Source organism: Glandiceps talaboti, chromosome 17, assembly GCF_964340395.1.
Source record: "Glandiceps talaboti chromosome 17, keGlaTala1.1, whole genome shotgun sequence".
NCBI classification, from domain to species: domain Eukaryota; kingdom Metazoa; phylum Hemichordata; class Enteropneusta; family Spengelidae; genus Glandiceps; species Glandiceps talaboti.
The window spans coordinates 3,431,642-3,450,635 of record NC_135565.1 but is presented as its reverse complement, the minus strand read 5'-3'; the positions used below and the strand labels follow the sequence as shown (position 1 = coordinate 3,450,635).

At 37.4% G+C, this 18,994-nt stretch overlaps 1 protein-coding gene across 1 annotated transcript in view; it reads left to right on the top strand.

Moving 5' to 3' along the window:
* The window catches only part of LOC144448284 (apoptotic protease-activating factor 1-like), a 47,093-nt gene that overhangs the window by 8,182 nt on the left and 19,917 nt on the right, over nt 1-18,994 (top strand). The window contains exons 4-13 of the mRNA XM_078138472.1: nt 2,762-2,936; nt 3,899-4,011; nt 5,100-5,473; nt 7,366-7,536; nt 8,014-8,256; nt 9,069-9,247; nt 9,688-9,814; nt 10,830-10,955; nt 12,497-12,622; nt 14,632-14,757. Coding sequence (XP_077994598.1) covers nt 2,762-2,936; nt 3,899-4,011; nt 5,100-5,473; nt 7,366-7,536; nt 8,014-8,256; nt 9,069-9,247; nt 9,688-9,814; nt 10,830-10,955; nt 12,497-12,622; nt 14,632-14,757 — 1,760 coding nt within the window. The remainder of the gene's footprint in view (nt 1-2,761; nt 2,937-3,898; nt 4,012-5,099; nt 5,474-7,365; nt 7,537-8,013; nt 8,257-9,068; nt 9,248-9,687; nt 9,815-10,829; nt 10,956-12,496; nt 12,623-14,631; nt 14,758-18,994) is intronic.

The following is an 18,994-nucleotide window of genomic DNA, read 5'->3' as shown; positions in this document are numbered from 1 at the left end:
TTACATAGACATACGCTGTCGTTACATAGACATACGTTGTTGTGACAGACACATGTTGTCGTGACATAGACATGCGTTGTTGTGACATAGACACATGTTGTCGTTACATAGACATACGTTGTCATTACATAGACATACGTTGTTGTGACATAGACACACGTTGTCATTACATAGACACACGTTGTCATTACATAGACATACGGTGTTGTGACAGACACATGTTGTCGTGACATAGACATAAGTTGTTGTGACATGGACATACGTTGTTGTGACATGGACATACGTTGTTGTGACATAGAACGACCGTTGCATATGTTCTGTGTGTTTTTTAGCTCCGCTGTCAGCGAAAGCTGAAAGCGTAGCTTTAGGTATAGGTGGGTATTGAGGTATAGAGAGTAGAGTGAATCATAGGTGTCCGTCAAACTTTTATATTTTTACTATCTACTCCGGAAGTGACAGTCGGAATTCTTCGATATTTGGTGTGCATGTTCCCTGGGGGGAGGCTATTCAGATTTGTTCATGCCAAGTTGATCTGTGCCATTTTCAATTTTTTATGATTTTTTTTCATAAAATGTCATTTTCATCAACTCCTTGAAAACCTCTTATTAGATTGCTTTGATATCTGGCGTGTTGATGCGCAGGGGGTAGCTTACTCAGATTTGTTAATTTCAAGTCAGCACATCCTCATTTTTATTTTTTATGATTTTTTTTTTGTAATTTGAAAAAAAAATGAATATGTTAATGAGCATAATGACCGACGCCATATTGGAAATCAGTCGACGAGACTTTAAGTAAACTGCCACTTTTCAAAAGACACTATTGACGTCAAACAAACGATGTAATATGTGCTATAGTCATAATTCTACGCATTGGGCGCCCAAATGACAAGCGTTTGTTCGAAACAGGGTTGTAAACTTCAAATCAGTCCGCAACATCCTCATTTGCATACTCTATCCTGATTCGACCAGAAGCTGAAGGTGACCTCATTTGACCGAGCGATTTTCCACAGCAAGCATCTTGAGTATCAACACAGGACGTTCTTGGTACTCACTAAAATCACACTTCAGACCCACTATAAAAGTGTGATGTTTTCAGATAACATGTAACTTGTGGTTAATTCTATATTGTCGTGCAATTTGGAATGACAGTGAACCAGAATTCAGACAACTTGCGTAAGGAAGGGCATGCCAGACATGCGGTTGAAGTTATGGCCGACAGTTCACATGTAAAGTTAAACGACATGAACGTGTCTTGCCTTTCCAAAATGCAAATATTTGGCAAGTAAAAATAATTAAAATAATTACAACTTTAATTTGGCTTTAGACTTTGCATTATGTTTTGCGTATCTTTCCCCGTTTTACATGTAAATCCGAAAAGGTTCTCTCTCATCATGTCATCAGTGTCAGTGATCATACCGCGCGGGGCTGCTTTGAGTACGAGCGAAGTGAGGCATGTTGAGGTATTTTGTTGAGAATTATAAATATTGCGAAATGTCAAGTACAAGGTTTAAATACAATGGAATGATGAAAAAAATGGCAGAGTCTGCTGACAGGCGCCGGTCACAAGAAACACTGTGAATTAAAATATCAGACGATGTATGTGTTAATCGCCGACAATCCACCCGTATGCACGAGGGACTAACCCGGAAGCAAGTCGTTGTCAGCCATACGTTACAGTGGTAACATCGTCCGAGAAATCGCTGCGTTCAGAGTGTCATTATTCACAGAATTGTTGTTTTCGAGTGAAAACCCGTCTTGAATTGTATAACTCTAACAAATGAAGACATGTCAAGTTATATTTTGAAAGTTGTATCGCTAGTTTGAGACGATTTTCTCACGTACTATAGTACTATCGAGGCTTACTTGGAAGTAGTAGGACCTTACTCCAGTTCATCGGGAAGTTTAGCCAGTCCGATAATTCTTTCTGGTTTAGTTTACAACACTTTTGATCAATCACGCAGATTTTGTTGTTGTGATGAAAAGAAATAAAAAAAAAAGATCATTTCAAGCATTTCGTTGTGTTTTCTTTGTGAAAGGTAACCGAACATGAACGAGTGTTACCACTGTAACGTATGGCTGAGAATGACTCTCTTCCGGGTACTTAACTTGAGATTGTCGCCGTACGGAAACTAAGATGGCGATTAATACATTTCTTCCCTATATATATCTACCACAACTAGTACAAGTTGAATGTTGTTGACTTTGTAAATTTGTTAGAAAATTGAAATTCAAATTGCCTCAAAATTATTTTAGATCCCTAGTTTATTTCATTCATCATTAAAATTTTCCAGGGTTACAGCTGTAAGACACTGGAATTATTTATAGCCAACCTCAAAATCCTCTTTTTTTCTTTTTCTTGTGTGCATTTCCCAGTCATTTTTTTCTGAGATTTTGTGCAATTTTTCATAACAGTAGATTTTTGTTATAAAATGGTGACTATGGTATAAAAGTACAATACATTACCAACTTCTGTGTAAAATGTGTTTTATAGTGAGACATCATATGAAACCACTAACCACTTTATTGCATCACTAAAACAAAACTGCATAGTGAAGACCTGAACCACTTCTACATGTCACCAAAATAAAAAATTAAATTAAAAAAAAAACAGCGGAGCTATTCTGACCGATAGGTCGCTTGTTCAACTTGACTTGTGCATTGTTTAATACAATTTTCTTTCATAACATTTTATATGATATTGGTATCTTGAGCCTTTACATAAAAAGAATACAGGTCCTTGATATTTGTTTTCATCTTTTCAGATTGTTTTCCTGGTGGTGTATTTTGGGCTCACATTGGACAAATTGATAAACATCTTGCTTTGATGAAGCTACAAAATTTGTGTACTAGGCTTGACAAAGAAAGAAGAACACCACCTCAGAATATAGAAGAAGCCAGAGATAGACTTAGAACAATTCTCCTGCATCAACACCCAAAGTAACTATCACATGATGTTATATTCAATGTTTTTTGTTAAACAATTTGAAAGAAACAAGATTTCTTTCATTGTATAACAGTGTCCCATTCCAAGACATCAGAAACACTTTAAATGTCTGTCTGTCTGCCTGTCTGTCTGTCTGCCCGTCTGCCTGTCTGTCTGCTTGCTTGTCTGTTCATCTGTCTGGCTGTCTGATTATTGCATTGCCAGCCTGTTTGCGACTGTGTGCCTGCCTACAGTTCAGCTGATATAAAGCATCACCTGAGTGCGCGCATCACAAAAGGATCATTCTTGCACAATTGGGGTGCTAACTATGCATTTATGCGCTGTTGTTGTTGCATCATCAAAGCATCTGCATCGAACAATGCTTGCATCTCTGATACAAAATAAACAGCACTTTATGGGCACATGCTTTGTGACTTAGTAATAATCATGTACTTTGCTATCTAGATGTCAATAGATGCAAAGTTTATAATGAGATGCTGATGCATTGTTAACTTGATGCACCGTTAATGAGATGCTCTGTGGACACCTCAAAGGTGCAAATTGAATGCTGTTTACATAATTATACTAATCCCCAAGAGCATTGTTTATGAACTTTTCTTGCATGGTACTTGAAAGGTGCAAGCATAGTTCATGCATAATGTCCCATTATGCGAGATCTGTACTGTATCTCCCCTTCGTCTACCAGCCTGCTGATGTGCAGCCTCTCTGTCTGTCTGTCTGACCTTCTATCCACCTATCTCTCCACCTCTCTCAACTTTATCATCCTATTTCAAACTTTTGTTTTACTTACACTACATCATTATCATTGTGTGTGTGCTTAATATATGTCTGTATGTGTGTCTGTCTCCTGTCTGTATCTGTCTCTGTTTGTCTGTTAACATCATCTGACATCAGTTAATCAGTTATCGTCACACAATAAAAACTACACTAAATTACCTTACTTTATACACAACAGATCTTTACTGATCTTAGATGATGTGTGGAGACCTGAAGTTGCTAAAGCATTTGATAATCAGGCAAGAGTACTTCTTACAACCAGAGATGCTACTGTCACTGATTTAGTGTCAGGTAAGATGTCATTGTCACTGATACATTATCACAGTAAACAAATATACAGAGTGACATTCACTGAGTTGATTTAAACAAACAGAATGTTACTTTCATACAGGTACTGTAATATAAGTGTTGGTCTTGAAATTAAGTTGAAAGTCTTGAAATTTTAATCCGTTTTTGGGAATCAATACTTAGTCTAGTCTTCTAAAATTGAAGACCTCCAGGACCTGACAACTGTACTTAGTCTAGTCTTTTAAAATTGAAGACCTCCAGGACCCAACAACTGTACTCTAAAATCTTATCAAGTAAGGGATAATCACACAATGTTGCACAAGCTCAATAAATGAAATTTGTTTCTTTAGGACAAACCCCTCGTCCTCCCTCTAAATGAATATTCACAAGTGTGACATCGACATGTTTAATTATAAAAACTATGATGTAAAGTGTAGCAGTCAAACCACTATGATCAATGCAATGTAAAAACATGATGTAAATTGTAGCAGTCACACCACTATGATCAATGCAATGTACAAACTATGATGTAAAGCACATTAAAATACCGGTACTACCAGAAGCCCAGCACTCTATCTCACATTGTATAGAAGTAAATTGTAAAAAAACATCTAAGTAGTAAATACAGAACCTAGCTGTTATCATTGAAAGTTTGAAATTTGGTTTGAAATGCAAAAATGAAGTTCAGCAATCGCATTGACACCAGACCACCTCCCCCTAAACAAACACAAGTTTGTTTTTATTGTGTGCTTGTGTGACATTGTGCAATTGTCCCTATGTTGCTAACCACTTAGCCTCTTGTACTTGACCACCACCACCCCAACAACTTAGCCTCTTGTACTTGACCACCACCACCCCAACCACTTAGCCTCTTGTACTTGACCACCACCACCCCAACCACTTAGCCTCTTGTACTTGACCACCACCACCCCAACCACTTAGCCTCTTGTACTTGACCACCACCACCCCAACCACTTAGCCTCTTGTACTTGACCACCACCACCCCAACCACTTAGCCTCTTGTACTTGACCACCACCACCCCAACCACTTAGCCTCTGACAGTGTTGTACATATTCCACTTTGCTTTTAGGTCATGTCTTTAAAGTTCCATTAACCAAGGGTTTCAACGAAGACGAGTCAAAGGAACTATTGGCCAAGTATACTGGTGAGAAAAATATTGATGAACTGCCTGACGAGGCAACTGAAATCTTCAAAGAAAGTAATGGGCTTCCTCTGTGTGTGTCAATGATTGGTGCTTTGTTGAAGGATCATCCTACCAGATGGCAGTATTACCTGGACAAGTTGAAGACAAGACAAACCAAACGTGTCAGAAAACGTTCTAACTATGAGTATGATACTCTGGATGAAGCTATAAATATGAGTGTTACCAATCTATCTGATGAAATGAAGGAATTGTACAACGACTTTGCCTTGTTTGATGAATCTGTTAGAGTGCCTGCACCGGTGAGTTAGATTTTGTCTGTTAGAGTGCCTGCACTGGTGAGTTAGATTTTGTCTGTTAGAGTGCCTGCACCGGTGAGTTAGATTTTGTCTGTTAGAGTGCCTGCACTGGTGAGTTTGATTTTGTCTGTTAGAGTGCCTGCACTGGTGAGTGAGAGTTTGTCTGTTAGAGTGCCTGCACTGGTGAGTTAGATTTTGTCAGTTAGAGTGCCTGCACTGGTGAGTTAGATTTTGTCTGTTAGAGTGCCTGCACTGGTGAGTTTGATTTTGTCAGTTAGAGTGCCTGCACCGGTGAGTGAGAGTTTGTCTGTTAGAGTGCCTGCACTGGTGAGTTAGATTTTTTCTGTTAGAGTGCCTGCACTTGTGAGTGAGAGTTTGTCTGTTAGAGTGCCTGCAACGGTGAGTGAGAGTTTGTCTGTTAGAGTGCCTGAACCTGTGAGTGAGAGTTTGTACAAGTACAAAATGTAGTGTCGTTAATCTGTTAGAGTGCCCACCCAAGTAAGTGAGATTTTGAAGTTGGGAAGGGTGCTGAAATTCATATTTTAACTTTCATCATTACTTAAATATTGAATGATACATGTACTCAAAGTGGCACAAACTGAATTTATCAACTTTGGTGCATTTTCATATTTTCTTCCTATCAGGTATAATATTATGTATATGACATTGTGTCCTTTTGGATGAAGAATTGGGAAACAGTGAAAATAACGTGTTATTGATTTTATATGCATGCAATTTATTAAGTGTAAACCATCCTCCTTACCCCAATCCCATCCAGTAGGTCAACACAATTCGTATATGTTATTTGCCAAATACCGTTTCATATCTTGCTGCGAGAGGTAATTTTTCTGGTATAACGGAGAGTCGGAGGCGAGCCGTTATACCAGAAAAATTACCTCGAGCAACAAGATGTGGAACAGTATTTGGCAAATAACATACTTATACGTCACCTGCGACTATGAATTCATTTTTGAATGTCTAAAAATGCTGTTTCATGTTAAAATAAAATCACTTCCGCATTATACTGTTGAGCGTAGTATCATGCACCTCTCTGATAACTGCAATGCAGTTGTTTACATGTCAGCCTTAACTTTATCGTCCAATCAGAGTGCGCGTTTGCTCAGTAGTATGACGTAATGTTTACTATTTGCATATCACTCAGCGATATATTCAAACTTATAACCATTAGCTGAAAAATGAGTGCGTCTTTGTTTTGCGTACTGTATTCCATTAAATGTACATAAATGTTAGTGATATTTGTATACTTTGTATACTTTGTTGTTCTAGTTAAGCAAAAATTACACCCTCTGTGGTGGTAATTTTCATATCCTTCATAAATTTAGGAATTCATGTTTACGATCGTGTGACGACCGTGCATTCGCCATCACTGGACTTTCACTATTTCCCTGTGACATGAAAAGTACAGTTCAAAGACTTGTTACAATGTATACAACGGTGATATTTTGTTCGATTGACAACAAATTTGGCATTGTAAATGCTGGTTATAGCTCGATCTCTAGTTGTCTGCTAGATTTGTTTACAAGGGGACGTGCAGTGTTCACGTGATACAACAAGCAAAAATACGGCTGTTGGTGAAAAATACACCTGTGTATCTGCAGGGCTCTCGACCAATCAGAATGCGAGATTGGTGACAGGTGACGTATAAATATTGATATGTTCAAGTCATAAATGTGTTATCTTCCCTTTTAGGTGTTATGTATCTTATCCCAATCCCATATCCAGTAGGTCAACACAACCCATATTGATATGTTCAAGTCATAAAATTCTATCTTCCCTTTTAGGTGTTATGTATCTTATCCCAATCCCATATCCAGTAGGTCAACAAAACCCATATTGATATGTTCAAGTCATAAATGTGTTATCTTCCCTTTTAGGTGTTATGTATCTTATGGGACAAAGAAGTGGAAGACGTTGAAGATGACATGTTGGAGTTTGTGAATAAGTCACTAGCAATTCAAGATTATGATAATACTAATAGATACTACAAATACAGTGTTCATAATTTACAGCTAGATGTACTCAAAGAAAGTACTAAAGAACAAACAGTAAGTATGTCATAAAATGTTGTTTTTTAAAGGGAAATTATACCATGTGAATTTATTATTTTTAATAAAAACTTAGATGAGACAAAATGCGTTGGTTTCATTCACTTGTTGTTATCAGTATGGTGTTGGCATTGGTTCAGACTTAGACAGAAATGAAGTATGAGATTCACTTGTTCTTATCAGTATGGTGTTGGCATTGGTTCAGACGTAGACGGAAGTGAAGTATGAGCCTTTGCTAGACAACCATTGTTAGACATGTTATCGATTAATTCTATCATAACTGTTATAGCAACAATACAAGCTGTCAACAGTACATGTATGTTTAATGGACGTTTTGGAAACTAAGGCATGTTGTCCCCAGAGCAAAACTTGGTACTAGATTGTTTATCTCTCTCTCTCACCTTCAGCAATGATTAATATTATCCAAATAAATGTGTGATATTCATATGATTTATAATTCTGAATGTATTTATACAGGAAACTTTGCATCGTAAACTGGTGGAGCAATATCACAAGTCATGTGGAGGTGACTTTCATAAGATAAAGAATGATAATTACATTCACTGGTATTTAGCCAGACATATGATTCAGGCTAATATGCGTAAAGAACTATGGGATTTATTACTGGATATTAAATGGGTAGAATCTAAAATCAGAATCACTGGACCGTCAGATTTACTGGCAGAGTACATCAAGTATGTAGATACTGTGGAACCAGAGGTAAGATTATATCAGTACAAATGAATGGGGAACACCTCTAATATAGGAAATAATTTGTAGAGCATTATTTTAAAGCATTTTCATTAACTTTTGGTTCTGGAGAGTTGTATTATGGTTTTACATCTCACGTTCATTACACACGTTTTCAATTAACACCGAGTTGAAGTTGTCCCTCATTTGGGAATTTTTTGCTGACTGTACGTGGACCACATTGCTTTATATATGAACTTTACACAACTGTAGGCAGCGCATATGGCTAAATGAAGAGTTACCATGCAGTGGAATAATTGCTAAAAGAAATTGTCTGCAAGTTACAAAAAAGTCGCAGATGTGTGCCAAGTGAACGTTAGGTCTAGTCTATGATAACAAGCTCCATTCTTGTACATGTGTGGACACATGTCTGCATGTGAGTGTATGTGTGACTGTATTTGTATGCATGTACATGTATATAGCATGTACAAAAATGTAGAATTATATGTCAGTGTGTGACTGCATGCCTTCATGTGTTTATTTGACAGTGTGTACTTTTGTATGTATGTATATGTATGTGTGTGTGTGTGTGTGTGTATGTATGCGTGTGTGTGAATGCATGTGAGTGTATGTGTTAGTGCACTTGCAAAAATGTTTGCATGTACATTGTATGTTATTTATTTCTAGTATATATGTCAGTGTACATGTGTGTGTACCTGTATTTGAGTGTACATGTACATTGTATGACTCTTCACTATTTTACAGTACTGTAAGATGGTATTATAATGCAATAATAATATCCCTTATGTCTTATAATAAATGTATTTGTGACTTGTTTTCAGAGAGAAGAAGACCGTGAGGATTTCCTGTCCTTTGTTAGTATGAATGTCCATTATTTTATGGAGAAGCCATCATATGATTTGACACAGCTAGCACTATGTCAACACGCTGATACAGAAGTGTACAGACAAGCTTTAAAAAGAGCACAAGATAACTCTGATAAGTTCTATGTAGACTGGAGGTTTGTATACATTATGGCATTCATTTACTTGAGAGAGAGAGAGAGAGAGAGAGAGAGAGAGAGAGAGAGAGAGAGAGAGAGAGAGAGAGAGAGAGAGAGACAGAGAGAGAGAGACAGAGAGAGAGAGAGAGAGAGAGAGAGAGAGAGAGAGAGAGAGAGAGAGAGAGAGAGAGAGAGAGAGAGAGAGAGAGGGGGGGGGGGAGGCAGACAGGCAGACAGACAGACAGACAGACAGACAGACAATAGGACAGTTGCTGAGAAAGGATAGTCACACCAACATTGACTGGGATAGCTTAGAAAAAATATACTAAATCACATATTAACTAATGCTATGTACATGTACATTGCATAGTCTTTCCATAGGTATTGCTTCTACAATGTACAGGAGGAATGTCACTGCCTTAGAAATGATAACATTATTTCATAACATATATTTACAGCAATAAAGAGAGTTTCATCTATTCCTGTCTACTGACTAACAAAGGACATGAAAGTGCTGTCAAGTGTGCACAGTTTTCACCTAATGGTAGTAAAGTTGTGTCGTGTTCCTCAGACAAGACAGTCAAGGTAAGTAACTAATAGTCTGGAAGTTATTCATGGTTCTGACTCTCCTTCCATGTCTCACGAAATGGATGTATCTTGAACCACCTGTCATGTCTAAATTTTAAATTACATTACTTCATGTCTAGTGAAATGGATGTATCTTGAACCAGCTTTCATGTCTAAATTGTAAATTACATTACTTCATGTCTCACGAAATGGATGTATCTTGAACCACCTGTCATGTCTAAATTTTAAATTACATTCAGACTGAAGGTGGAGGATGTAGTAAAACATTATTTATATGTCAAACACAACTGCACAAATTGATGTTACTGAGTTACCACGTGAAGGAGGTGCCCATGTAACAAATTAGTGCTTGTTAGTGTATCATGTACATGTATGGTGGATTGTAAACTTAGCTACATTTCCATCTGTTCCCCTAGACATGGAAAGAGAGTGAGAGACTAGTAAATATATTTATTTAGTATTATTTTCATTATGCCATCATAGATTTTTAAAGAGTCCCAGATTGTTACTTTATGATCTTTGGTTCATACTTTATTTCTTATTCAGATATTATATACTACACACAATGAACTCAAACCATTAGATAGAGTTCAACATGTTAGTTGTTTGAATAATGCGAGTTTGTAATATTTGAATATAAAATCAACAATTTCAAAATGTTTGAGTTCAAGGACAGCAGTTGTGTGTTAAGGTTTCCATGATATTAGTCTAGTCTACCTTGTATACACATTACGTTCATCTCCACCGTATAGTCCAATGGATTTCTCAGGCACAACACAGCACACCACAGCTCACCACAGCACAGCACAGCACACCACACCATAGCACACAACACCACAACACACCACAGCACACCACACCACACCATACCACACCACAGCACATCACAGCACAGCACAGCACCGTTTTTCCCCACCAACAGCTGTAGTTTATGTTATTGGAGTGTTGATATAAACATTGACATTATTGTATCCTATTGTACTTTTCATACATTGTATATTGTTTTTCCTAGGTGTGGGACAGTCATTCAGGGCAAGAATACTTATCAATGACAGGACATACTGACTTTGTTAACTGGTGTTGTTATTCACCCAATGGTACAATGATAGCATCATGCTCTGATGATAAGACTGTTAGGGTGAGTTCAAATGTGTTTCCATGACAACCATACATGTCATCATCCCAGATACATGCATCTAACTCCTACCTCAGATCCACTGTGTAAAGATGATTGGTAGATGGATGGGTGGGAGGGTTGATGGTGAGTGGATGGATAGATATGTCAATGGGTGGGTTGATGGTGAGTGGATGGATAGATATGTCAATGGGTGGGTTGATGGTGAGTGGATGGATAGATATGTCAATGGGTGGGTTGATGGTGAGTGGTTGGATAGCTATGTCAATGGGTGGGTTGATGGTGAGTGGACGGATAGATATGTCAATGGGTGGGTTGATGGTGAGTGAATGGATAGATATGTCAATGGGTGGGTTGATGGTGAGTGGTTGGATAGCTATGTCAATGGGTGGGTTGATGGTGAGTGGACGGATAGCTATGTCAATGGGTGGGTTGATGGTGAGTGAATGGATAGATATGTCAATGGGTGGGTTGATGGTGAGTGGATGGATGGATAGATATGTCAATGGGTGGGTTGATGGTGAGTGGATGGATGGATAGATATGTCAATGGGTGGGTTGATGGTGAGTGGATGGACGGATAGATATGTCAATGGGTGGGTTGATGGTGAGTGGATGGATAGATATGTCAATGGGTGGGTTGATGGTGAGTGGATGGATGGATAGATATGTCAATGGGTGGGTTGATGGTGAGTGGATGGATAGATATGTCAATGGGTGGGTTGATGGTGAGTGGTTGGATGGATAGATATGTCAATGGGTGGGTTGATGGTGAGTGGATGGATGGATAGATATGTCAATGGGTGGGTTGATGGTGAGTGGATGGATAGATATGTCAATGGGTGGGTTGATGGTGAGTGGTTGGATGGATAGATATGTCAGTGGGTGGGTTGATGGTGAGTGGGTGGATGGATAGATATGTCAATGGGTGGGTTGACGGATGGACAACAAGCTCCTATGCAGTGCTACAGTAAAAAAGTCGACCTCTACAACTTCTGGTCCAACTTTCCAAGTAACGCTGCATTCAGTGTGGGCCGTATTGTATTTTGTCGTAAAACCTCAGTGTTCAAATATAAATAGTTAGAAATTTATCGAAGAGCAGATTTGTTCATAAATGATACAAATTAAACTATTCCTGTTTTGTTAAATTTCTAGATCAGTGGAACAAATTTTGACAAAGTATGTACGTACCGGAATGCTGGATGTCGGTTGATATACAACTACTAAATTTGTATAGACACACTTCACCAGCTTTTGGTGGAATTGTTAACAATCGTAATTTAACAGAACATTTTCATAATTGAGCCAGTCTATTCTGTTGGTAAATTGATTATTATCAAAACCCTGAAAGTTGCGTGTCATAGCTAGTATCCACTTCAAAAAGGTGGCGAACATGTAATATAAACTTTGTGATAAGGCAAACATGGTGCCACTGAAGGCAGTGATATAATTATAGTATCGATGCATCGGAGCATGGGATAGGTGTGTGGATATTGTTGTTATAAAGTAGTAACTCAGTATGTGTTTGGTACTTCTTTCCTCCAGATATGGAATTCACGTGATGGTGGATTAATACATACATTCAGAGTTCATGAAGAAGAAGTCAACATGTGTAGTTGGTCACATGACAGTACAAGAGTTGTATCGTGTTCTAATGATTGGTACATTAGGGTAAGTATTGAATTGTTAGTACTATCATGGTTTTGTTGTGTTCTGACCACTTCTACAGTTAATTGGGCAACTTGGCACAATAAAGCTTAGTACAAAATAATGCTGAAGTACCAGGAGATCTTTAACCTTTATAATGCCATGTCAGCATATATATACAGACAGTCCCTTCTGGGTTCCCAGGCCATGCCAGCATATATATACAGACAGTCCCATCTGGGTTCCCAGGCCATGCCGGCATATATATACAGACAGTCCCATCTGGGTTCCCAGGCCATGCCGGCATATATATACAGACAGTCCCATCTGGGTTCCCAGGCCATGCCGGCATATATATACAGACAGTCCCATCTGGGTTCCCAGGCCATGCCGGCATATATATACAGACAGTCCCATCTGGGTTCCCAGGCCATGCCGGCATATATATACAGACAGTCCCATCTGGGTTCCCAGGCCATGCCGGCATATATATACAGCCAGTCCCATCTGGGTTCCTAGGCCATGCCGGCATATATATACAGACAGTCCCTTCTGGGTTCCCAGGCCATGCCGGCATATATATACAGACAGTCCCTTCCAGGTTCCTAGGCCATGCCGGCATATATACAGCCAGTCCCTTCCAGGTTCCCAGGCCACATCTGCATATATACAGCCAGTCCCTTCCAGGTTCCCAGGCCACATCTGAATATATGCAGATAGTCCCTTCTGGGTTCTCAGGCCACATCTGTATATATGCAGATAGTCCCTTCTGGGTTCTCAGGCCACATCTGAATATATGCAGATAGTCCCTTCTGGGTTCTCAGGCCACATCTGAATATATGCAGACAGTGCCTTCTGGGTTCTCAGGCCACATCTGTATATATGCAGACAGTGCCTTCTGGGTTCTCAGGCCACATCTGTATATATGCAGACAGTGCCTTCTGGGTTCTCAGGCCACATCTGTATATATGCATTAATATTCATTTGACAATATATATTTAATGTGTGGATAAGGAAATAATAGGATTGATTCTACATGTATATTTTATTATTCCTTTCAAATTAAAGTTGATAATAATTATTGTAGAGTAGGTAAGATCCTACTCCTTAGTGGACAAAGTCATGGGCCTAGGGAGTCTTTTGCATGAAAAGTATTCACCATCTTAAGGGTTGATTTCTGGTTCAACATCTTTCAATCATTTTGTTGTGACAACCAAATCTTTCCTTCCTGCTGTGACATTGGTAGATATTCATCTATGTAATGTGATAAAAATGAATGCAATAGTATATTCTGTACTTTTCATAACTTGTACCATGACATCCGTGTGATGACTACAAGAGTGAGATAATTGGCCTTTCTTACTCATAGGTTATCATACATACCCATTTTCAAACTATGTTGAACAGTTTACTGAATCCCTAACTTTCATGTGTAAGAAATAAACATATAGATTATAATATGTTAATATCATACAATCATGATGTTGCATTCACAGAATAAGCTTTATCATGCTTTAATGCCCATGATCAGGGTAGGTATGATGTCTTTATACTTAGTGTTTGTCTAGACTGTAAGATGTGTCATGTCATACTGCCCTCACTGGTCTACTCTGAAGGGGGTTGACCGATGTGTGAGGGCGCTCTCTCATGGCATACCTTACAGTTTTGGTCAGGTTTTCATGTTAGTGTTGGCATACTTTTAATTTTGATATAAATTAATATTGATTTTATTCTTACTAGATTTGGATTGTTATGAAATATTAATAATATTTTTTACTCATATCAGATTTGAAATGAAGCTTTGATATTGAATCAGATTAATTGTTAACAAATTTTGGATGAAGTGGAATCCTCAATATTAATATTCATTGTATTGTAATTACCAATTAACAAATTGTAAATTTTGTAAAACTTTGACATTATTGCATCCTTTCCAGATTTTAAATGTAGTAAAAGTCTTGACATTTATTTTATTATTTTCAGATTTACCGTAGGGTGTAGTAAAATTCTTGATATCTGTCTGATTATTTCAGATTTGGGATGTAGTAAAAGCCAGCTTGATTACAGAAATAGCTGGACATGATGATGCTGTCAGAGCATGTCACTTCTCACCAGATGACGATTACTTAATCAGCTGTTCACAAGACTGTACTGTCAAGGTATGTGAAACAATTATCCACATTAATATGGCAAATGATGTATTGGTTGTAAGTGGGTTGTACATTACATGTTGTATTGGTTGTAGGTGGGTTGTACATTACATGATATATTGGTTGTAAGTGGGTTGTACATTACATGATGTATTGGTTGTAAGTGGGTTGTACATTACATGATATATTGGTTGTAAGTGGGTTGTACATTACATGATATATTGGTTGTAAGTGGGTTGTACATTACATGATATATTGGTTGTAAGTGGGTTGTACATTACATGATGTATTGGTTGTAAGTGGGTTGTACATTACATGATATATTGGTTGTAAGTGGGTTGTACATTACATGATGTATTGGTTGTAGGTGGGTTGTACATTACATGATGTATTGGTTGTAGGTGGGTTGTACATTACATGATGTATTGGTTGTAGGTGGGTTGTACATTACATGATATATTGGTTGTAAGTGGGTTGTACATTACATGATGTATTGGTTGTAAGTGGGTTGTACATTACATGATGTATTGGTTGTAGGTGGGTTGTACATTACATGATGTATTGGTTGTAAGTGGGTTGTACATTACATGATGTATTGGTTGTAGGTGGGTTGTACATTACATGATATATTGGTTGTAAGTGGGTTGTACATTACATGATGTATTGGTTGTAAGTGGGTTGTACATTACATGATATATTGGTTGTAAGTGGGTTGTACATTACATGATGTATTATGTATTGGTTGTAGGTGGGTTGTACATTACATGATATATTGGTTGTAAGTGGGTTGTACATTACATGATGTATTGGTTGTAAGTGGGTTGTACATTACATGATATATTGGTTGTAAGTGGGTTGTACATTACATGATGTATTGGTTGTAGGTGGGTTGTACATTACATGATATATTGGTTGTAAGTGGGTTGTACATTACATGATGTATTGGTTGTAAGTGGGTTGTACATTACATGATGTATTGGTTGTAAGTGGGTTGTACATTACATGATGTATTGGTTGTAGGTGGGTTGTACATTACATGATATATTGGTTGTAAGTGGGTTGTACATTACATGATGTATTGGTTGTAAGTGGGTTGTACATTACATGATGTATTGGTTGTAAGTGGGTTGTACATTACATGATGTATTATGTATTGGTTGTAGGTGGGTTGTACATTACATGATGTATTGGTTGTAAGTGGGTTGTACATTACATGATATATTGGTTGTAAGTGGGTTGTACATTACATGATGTATTATGTATTGGTTGTAGGTGGGTTGTACATTACATGATGTATTGGTTGTAAGTGGGTTGTACATTACATGATGTATTGGTTGTAAGTGGGTTGTACATTACATGATGTATTGGTTGTAGGTGGGTTGTACATTACATGATGTATTGGTTGTAAGTGGGTTGTACATTACATGATGTATTGGTTGTAAGTGGGTTGTACATTACATGATGTATTGGTTGTAAGTGGGTTGTACATTACATGATGTATTGGTTGTAAGTGGGTTGTACATTACATGATGTATTATGTATTGGTTGTAGGTGGGTTGTACATTACATGATGTATTGGTTGTAAGTGGGTTGTACATTACATGATGTATTATGTATTGGTTGTAGGTGGGTTGTACATTACATGATGTATTGGTTGTAGGTGGGTTGTACATTACATGATGTATTGGTTGTAAGTGGGTTGTACATTACATGATATATTGGTTGTAAGTGGGTTGTACATTACATGATGTATTGGTTGTAAGTGGGTTGTACATTACATGATGTATTGGTTGTAAGTGGGTTGTACATTACATGATGTATTGGTTGTAAGTGGGTTGTACATTACATGATGTATTGGTTGTAGGTGGGTTGTACATTACATGATATATTGGTTGTAAGTGGGTTGTACATTACATGATATATTGGTTGTAAGTGGGTTGTACATTACATGATGTATTGGTTGTAGGTGGGTTGTACATTACATGATATATTGGTTGTAAGTGGGTTGTACATTACATGATATATTGGTTGTAAGTGGGTTGTACATTACATGATGTATTGGTTGTAAGTGGGTTGTACATTACATGATATATTGGTTGTAAGTGGGTTGTACATTACATGATATATTGGTTGTAAGTGGGTTGTACATTACATGATGTATTGGTTGTAGGTGGGTTGTACATTACATGATGTATTATGTATTGGTTGTAGGTGGGTTGTACATTACATGATATATTGGTTGTAGGTGGGTTGTACATTACATGATATATTGGTTGTAAGTGGGTTGTACATTACATGATATATTGGTTGTAAGTGGGTTGTACATTACATGATGTATTGGTTGTAGGTGGGTTGTACATTACATGATGTATTATGTATTGGTTGTAAGTGGGTTGTACATTACATGATGTATTGGTTGTAGGTGGGTTGTACATTACATGATATATTGGTTGTAAGTGGGTTGTACATTACATGATGTATTGGTTGTAGGTGGGTTGTACATTACATGATGTATTGGTTGTAAGTGGGTTGTACATTACATGATGTATTGGTTGTAGGTGGGTTGTACATTACATGATATATTGGTTGTAAGTGGGTTGTACATTACATGATGTATTGGTTGTAGGTGGGTTGTACATTACATGATATATTGGTTGTAAGTGGGTTGTACATTACATGATGTATTGGTTGTAGGTGGGTTGTACATTACATGATGTATTGGTTGTAGGTGGGTTGTACATTACATGATGTATTTTCTATTGGTTGTAGGTGGGTTGTACATTACATGATGTATTTTCTATTGGTTGTAAGTGGGTTGTACATTACATGTTGTATTGGTTGTAGGTGGGTTGTACATTACATGATGTATTTTCTATTGGTTGTAAGTGGGTTGTACATTACATGATGTATTGGTTGTAAGTGGGTTGTACATTACATGATGTATTTTCTATTGGTTGTAAGTGGGTTGTACATTACATGATGTATTGGTTGTAAGTGGGTTGTACATTACATGATGTATTGGTTGTAAGTGGGTTGTACATTACATGATGTATTGGTTGTAAGTGGGTTGTACATTACATGATGTATTGGTTGTAAGTGGGTTGTACATTACATGATATATTGGTTGTAAGTGGGTTGTACATTACATGATGTATTGGTTGTAAGTGGGTTGTACATTACATGATGTATTGGTTGTAAGTGGGTTGTACATTACATGATGTATTGGTTGTAAGTGGGTTGTACATTACATGATGTATTGGTTGTAAGTGGGTTGTACATTACATGATGTATTGGTTGTAAGTGGGTTGTACATTACATGATATATTGGTTGTAAGTGGGTTGTACATTACATGATATATTGGTTGTAAGTGGGTTGTACATTACATGATGTATTGGTTGTAAGTGGGTTGTACATTACATGATATATTGGTTGTAAGTGGGTTGTACATTACATGATATATTGGTTGTAAGTGGGTTGTACATTACATGATGTATTGGTTGTAAGTGGGTTGTACATTACATGATATATTGGTTGTAAGTGGGTTGTACATTACATGATATATTGGTTGTAGGTGGGTTGTACATTACATGATGTATTGGTTGTAAGTGGGTTGTACATTACATGATGTATTGGTTGTAAGTGGGTTGTACATTACATGATGTATTGGTTGTAAGTGGGTTGTAGATTACATGATGTATTGGTTGTAAGTGGGTTGTACATTACATGATGTATTATGTATTGATTGTAGGTATGGGATATTTCAAGTGATAAGTGGGTTGTACATTACATGATGTATTTTCTATTGGTTGTAGGTATGGGATATTTCAAGTGATAAGTGGGTTGTACATTACATGATGTATTTTCTATTGGTTGTAGGTATGGGATATTTCAAGTGATAAGTGGGTTGTACATTACATGATGTATTTTCTATTGGTTGTAGGTATGGGATATTTCAAGTGATAAGTGGGTTGTACATTACATGATGTATTGGTTGTAGGTGGGTTGTACATTACATGATATATTGGTTGTAGGTGGGTTGTACATTACATGATGTATTGGTTGTAGGTGGGTTGTACATTACATGATGTATTGGTTGTAAGTGGGTTGTACATTACATGATATATTGGTTGTAAGTGGGTTGTACATTACATGATGTATTTTCTATTGGTTGTAGGTATGGGATATTTCAAGTGATAAGTGGGTTGTACATTACATGATATATTGGTTGTAAGTGGGTTGTACATT